The sequence below is a fragment of the Cornus florida genome, unplaced genomic scaffold (genome assembly GCF_030987335.1).
Source record: "Cornus florida cultivar Cherokee Brave unplaced genomic scaffold, ASM3098733v1 CherokeeBrave_3.0.0_Hap2_Chr03, whole genome shotgun sequence".
Taxonomy (NCBI): Eukaryota; Viridiplantae; Streptophyta; class Magnoliopsida; order Cornales; family Cornaceae; genus Cornus; species Cornus florida.
Window position 1 is genome coordinate 5,752,003 of NW_026775573.1, and position 6,642 is coordinate 5,758,644.

The following is a 6,642-nucleotide window of genomic DNA, read 5'->3' on the forward strand; positions in this document are numbered from 1 at the left end:
GGAGAGAAATTGAAGCGAGAAAGCGAAAGTGAAAGAGACAAAATTAAGTTACAAACAATGAGAATTGGAGCGAGATCATGTGCGAAACGTGAGAGTATTACCCGTTAAAAAAGATTGTGTGACTTAGATTATAACTATTTTAATATTTTTTCAAGTATGAGCTAGAGTTTAACTAATGCCAAAGAAAAGAAAAACTACTTTGACTAATCTCAAGGGATAGCCTAATGTCAAAGAGTCTCACCTCACATACTCGAGTCAGGAGTTCGAATTTTCTTAGAGTCACTTCCTTTTAATTTTTAGGTAATTGCCCGATGCATGTTGGATGACGGACTGCATGTGCCCAGTGATAAATTATGAAATGCTTTAGGAGACCTGACATCACCTTTATATATATATATATATATATATATATATATAATTAGTTCTAAGTACCCTTGGTGAGCCATATCAATAGTGGAGCCTAAAGCCCAAAGCTAAAGCCATATGAGAGAGAACCAAAAAGTCCTAGTGCATTAGGTAGACATGGGAAAGGTGGCACCAAACTATTATAGTATTAAGTCAAGACAGAAGCAGGTAACATTAGACAAATATGGGTGTTACAAGCAACCACATTTTAAAACATGTATACTAAGAAATTTTCTCAACTCTGGCTGTATATATAGCTTAGTATGAGACTTTGTGCCACATTTGTGCCTCCTCTCTCCATTTTTGAGCGTATAATTAAGAAAAACCTATGGCCTTGGCAGCTGCTCTCCTCATTCTCCTGCTTGCCTCACCGGCAGTCTATGCCGCAGATCATACCGTCGGGGGCAGCAACGGCTGGTCCCAGACCGGAGATTACACTACTTGGGCTAAGTCTCAAACATTTATTGTTGGAGATAACCTTGGTAAGTCAGATCACCTGAGCTCAACCCGAACTTAATTTGATTATATATATATATATATATATATATATATATATACGTGCACACATATGTAAAACTACGGTTGGATTTTTTAGGTTTCTTTCTCATAAATTCTTAGAGAAATTAGTTTCTCCGATTTATTATTTCTTTTTATATTTATATTATATTCAATTTTTCTGAATTTTTTTAGTTATAGAAGTTATCTAATCAAATTTAATTAGAGACAAATACAACATTAAAGTGACTTTTTCTATTTGATTAATTTTCTTTATCAACCTCTAAGCTGAAAGATTTCATTACAATTTGGACTGAATCAAATAGATTAAACTGATTCCTCCAATAAATTCAATTGGAACATTGCTAGATGTCGCAACACCTCAGTGGGGTCCACCACTTATGGCGGCCCCTACTAACGTGTGGCAGCAAAAACATTTTTCCATCCAACTAAGCCCACAATTTTATGGGAAACATCACAATTTTCAAACGTTATTACAAAATAAATAAATTTTGTACAGCAAGGAAATCAACAAATGATTCTTTCAATAGTTGGCAAATGTTATCAAAATAACTACCACCATATATATATATATATATATATGACCGTGTGCACACATATAAAAATAGTAGGCAATTTGCATCTCCAATTATATATATATATAATTTTTACATGTTCATGATACAGATTGACTAACCATAATTTTGATTTTCATGATGATCAGTGTTCAATTATGATAGCACCCACAGTGTGGACGAAGTGAGTCAAAGTGACTACACAAATTGCAAAACTTCAAGCCCAATTAAATCCTACACCGGAGGCTCAACCACCATCAGCTTGACTACTGCTGGTCCAATGTACTTCATATGCCCAACATTTGGTCATTGTCAAGGGGGCATGAAATTAGCCATCACCGTAGGGGCCAGTAGCCCCAGCCCTGGTGGCACACCACCCGCCACCTCATCACCGCCTTCCAGCTCATCCTCTCCGCCACCCCCCACCACCTCCACGACCTCATCACCACCGCCGCCACCTCCGTCTAGCGGAGCCACCGGTGATTTTGGTAACTCGAATGTTTTGATGCTAGTGTTGGCGCTTGTTTTGGTGGGCCTCCATGCATACATGGGCTAGGCAAGAGGCAGTGCTATACATTGTTCTTGTTTTACTCGAGTTGTGTGGTTTGTGATTATGAGTTGTAGTTTTACACTTCCCTATTTATTTTTTTATTTTATTTTATCTTTTTACTGTCTTCTTATTCTTCTTTCTCTTTTTAGTGCACAATGCTTAACTACTCATCAGTGAGTAGCTTCACCTTACTCACCCTATGTGTTTCAATAAAAAAAATAACACATCAATTTTAATAACAAAATCAGCAAAATAATAAAAAGGAGAAAAAAGTCAAATTGACCCGGTTTTAATTGGGTAAAACCTCTTTCTCTTTTCTTTCTCTCTTCTTTCATTGATTCCCAAACCCACGCTCTCCTCTCTCCACTGTTCTTCTTCTTCACCCTTTATTTTTTTATCGCTTCCCAAACCAATGCCCTAAAATTTAAAATTTTAGAGTAAATTTTGACTTTTAAAATTCATTGTTAGAATAAAGAAAGAAATTTGAGAATAATGAATCAAACAAAATTAACAAATTTTACTCTGTAATCCTGGAAGAAAAAAAACTTTAAAACAAAAAGTATTAAAAGTAAATATATAATAAACTCAGCAAACAATTTTAGGACAAAGCTTGTGCTATATTCACTGAACCAGCAAGAATGACACTGAGTTTCCTCCCAAAATAATTTAAACGAATTTTTGCTCTTTAGTTCTAGTTAGTAGTTACTTCAAAACAAACAAATAAAAATTAAAAAATGGAAAGATTTTGTTTTTGTTTAATCGCAAAAATAAAATAAATTTTAGAAGTTACCCAGTTCCCACCAAACTAAATTTGGGGCAAGTGTTGATCTGTTAGACATGTGATGGGCCTTATTCCTCACTCATTATAAAAGATTAAAATTCTTTCTTCGGTGCAATATGCCACGCCCACAAACCCAATCTATCCCCATAAATTCCTCCAGAGCAATAGATAGTAGGATTACATGGGACCTGCAGAATGAATTTTGTTTTAAAGTTTTTCTTCTTCCAGGACTACAGACTAGAATTTTGAATTTTGTTTTAAATTTCTTTCTTTATTCTAACAATGAATTTTAAAAGTTTGAGGGGTTTGGGAAGCGATGAAAAGAGAAATAAAAGAAAAAGGGTGAAGAAGTAGAACAATGGAGAGAGGAGGGCGTAGGTTTGGGAATCGATGAAAGAGATAGAAAGAAAAGAGAAAGAGAAAGAATTTTACTCAATTAAAACGGGTTTGAAGATGCAATCACTTTTTCTCTCTAAATTGACAGAGTTTCATTACACTTCAAACATTTTGATTCCCCATCTCCTTTATTTTTTGCCTATTTATAGATTGTTTACAGTGTTCTAGAAGAATCCTAACTAACTTCCTCCATTGGGCTCATCCTCGAGTCTTTTATAACCATGGGCCCGATCGCCTTTAAGGACCTACAGTTTCACTCTTCAGCATTGTGCTTTCCTGATGATAGCTTGATTCGGGCCCAGGTCATTTACCAGGTCCATTCTTCATCATGTGGGTCAGATCTGGCCCATGCCGCCTTTGGTATCCTCAACTGCTCCCATAATCACTCCCTCATTAATTAGGGTGTGATTATCAATTGACCTAATGATGACTTGACGGCTAATGACGACTTGACGGCTCGAGATGATCACGTGGGGCATTGAGCGGTCGGCCTCGGAATAAATGTCTTTGAAATTTGAATCTTTTTAACTTCTTGACGTCTCGGTTAATGGGACCACTTCCCCTTTATATATTGCTCCTTCACATCCACAGCTTCCCTTGTCGTACCCCTCACATCTTGCTGTCAATCAATTCAATCCATTCTCTCAGGGCAACTTGGATCTTCTCTGGTCAAACCAAATTTCCTCTGGCGAATCCAGTGAAAGGTCATTTTCTCTCAATTCCTTTGCAACATCCTTTGCTTCTCTCAGTCCTTTCAAGGTTAGTTCTGTTTTTTCTTCTTCTTAAAATATTTGTATATTTCCCCCAAGGATCATAATCGTTGACATCATGCCTATAAATTTGGATATTTTGCTCATGAAACTCCATCTCCCTTCCGACATTCACCTTAGAGAATGTCCCAAAGACGTAAATATCAGAACTGGTGCCGGCCTTCTTCCCGGCGAAACCTTGTTTTCCCTTTATCATCTCAACATTATTAGATTCCCTTTACACCCTTTCTTTTGCTATGTGTTTAATAGGTTAAAACTTTCTCCTTTCCAAGTTAATCCCAAGTTTTTTAGGGTTCTGTCCGTTCTGTTGCTTCTGAACCGTGACAGAGGCCTAGATCTTGACTGAATTGATCTTCTTCTCTGTTACAAGGTCAACAAGATCAGGTTGGAGGACGTATATTACCATTTGTACCCTATTAAGAAAAGATCCATTTGTACAGATAAACTTAAGTCCGAGAAGGGGTGGAAGAAGGGCATTGTTGGCATTCGATGGGCTTGGTTTGCTCCGGTTGCCAAGGACTACCCTATCCCAACTGCCTTTGGCGAATGCTCTTTGTCTTCTTATAAGATATTCAAAACCCATAAGACAGACTGCCCTTGTGAAACTTACATTCCCCGCTTCTGTTCGTTTCTTTGCAATTCTTTGGATATCCCGCAGGATAACGAACTTAGTTACAACATTTGCAGGGATAGGTTCAATTATCTGAAGGACTACATTCTGAACGACATCCTTTCCTGTTCGGAACTCCTCACGTCCGAGAATTTAAGTGATATCTCACTCCTCAGCACCACTATGAGTCAGCTTCGGATTCCATCCTTCAGTAGGAGAAAGGATCTGCCTAGGGTCGTCGCTGCTTCCGCAGCTTCTTCTTCCCCAGCCTCGGCATCTTCATCTGCCACCACTTCCAGCGCTACTTCGAACGTGGTGACTGTCTGTCCGATCATCACCGCTCCACCTACCAACTCGAACACTGTCTTTCAAGTTTAGAGTACCTCTGCTCCCACTGCATCCGTTCAAGATAAAGAGCGAAGAAAAAGGCCTTAGCCTGATAGCGAAGGCAGCCCCGATGAAGTTTCTCTAGCAAAGAGGATTCGAACTTCCGGGCCGGGCTTGCCTGTCCCTCCTCAGGTCAAACCAATTGCTCCTTCGGGGTCCGGCACAACCATCGGTTCCCCCTCTGGAGAGGCTCCGTGGTCCCCTAGATTAATCCGAGCTGATGACTCGGTGGTGAGGCCGAGCGAAACCATGTTCAGAGAAGGCCCAATAGCCATGGCCTATTACAAGAACATGTGGTCTCCCAAAGACATTGAAGTTGCCAAATCTTTGTCTCAAAAGGAAGTCTTTAGATGCTTTCCTCTGGCTGCTATGGAGGTAATTCTCTACCTTCTTCCTTATTGCATTTAAAAATGTCCTCATATTACATTTCCTTTGGACATACGTTCAGATTAATTAATATTCATGTATTGTTTTGCAGACTCTGTTCGGCATAATGGCCATGCAGAAGCATGTTGAGGCTGCCAATGCTAAGGCGCGCAAGTTCGCCAACAACCTTGACGTAGCCACCAAAGAGAATAATATTATTGGTGCCAAAAATGCTGAATTAATGGTGCAGCTGAACAAGGTTGAGAAAGAAAGGGATAGTCTGAAAAAGGAAGCAGACTCCCTTCAAGACGAAAAGGACGCCCCTTAGATTGAGAATAGTGTCTGGCAAACCGAGCGTGAAGCGCTCAAGGCCGAAAGAGACAATCTTCAACGCCTGCTTCATGACGAATAAGCAGAGTGCATGGCCTTTGAAAAGAGGACTCTAGATGAACGTAATGCCCTGCTCAGCATCATCGGCAAGGTCAATAGAGGGATGATGGCTCTGCACAGTCGATCTCCCGCATTGGGTCCCTCAGGTATGCTGAGGGATACCGAGAGGGTTTCAACGATCGCCTTCCTACTAAGGGTCAGACCATTTCTAGCACATGCCCAAATGATGTTGACAAGGAGCTGGAAATTGACCACCCAGGAGTCTATGCTGATCCAGACCCTACTCCTGCCGAACACATCTTTGAAGAGTGTGAGGGGATCGCCTTATCCGGAGTTATCCCTGTCCCTCTTCCTGCTTAGCCTTTAGACATTCATCCTCTCTCTATTGTGGTTCCCCCTGTGTTTGCTACTGAGGGCAGGCAGAATGAAATGGTGATCCAGCTTGACTCCCCTCTCACAGAGATGCCGTGACCAATGATGGGGAGAAGAATGCTAACAATCGTGACATGGTTACCGAGGGTGAGCAGGTGAACGAGGAGACAAACAGAACTTGATTGTACCCATCTCCTTATGATATTCTTTGTAATCTTCAATTTATCATGAATGAAAAGAATAATTTTTTACTACATCCGATCTCAATCTTTGCATCATTTGGTAGTAATTGTTGTTTGTTTTATTTATTTATTTATTTTTATTTTAAAAAAACAAGTGAATGGACTTCAGCTAATAATACCAGCCACTGCTTACTCTGCTAAGGTGTCTGAAGCTCGGCTAGAATGCCATTTGCCTCATGGCTTTTCATTATTTTTAGCAAGTGTTTTGAATTTGGCTCGTAGCACTAGTTGCCACTTACTAAGCTTAAGTGCCTGGCACTCCGCTAGAATGCCAGTTGCCACTTGGCTTCTCATTATTTTTAG

General features: G+C 39.8%; 1 protein-coding gene across 1 annotated transcript; it reads left to right on the forward strand.

Annotated features, from left to right (window-relative positions):
* Positions 1-701: 701 nt before the first annotated feature.
* LOC132298617 (uclacyanin-3-like) lies at positions 702-2,110 on the forward strand. Its single transcript, XM_059795018.1, has 2 exons — positions 702-887; positions 1,625-2,110. The coding sequence occupies exons 1-2, from the start codon at positions 734-736 to the stop codon at positions 2,029-2,031; spliced, it is 561 nt and encodes a 186-aa protein (XP_059651001.1). The 5' UTR covers positions 702-733; the 3' UTR covers positions 2,032-2,110.
* Positions 2,111-6,642: the final 4,532 nt, after the last annotated feature.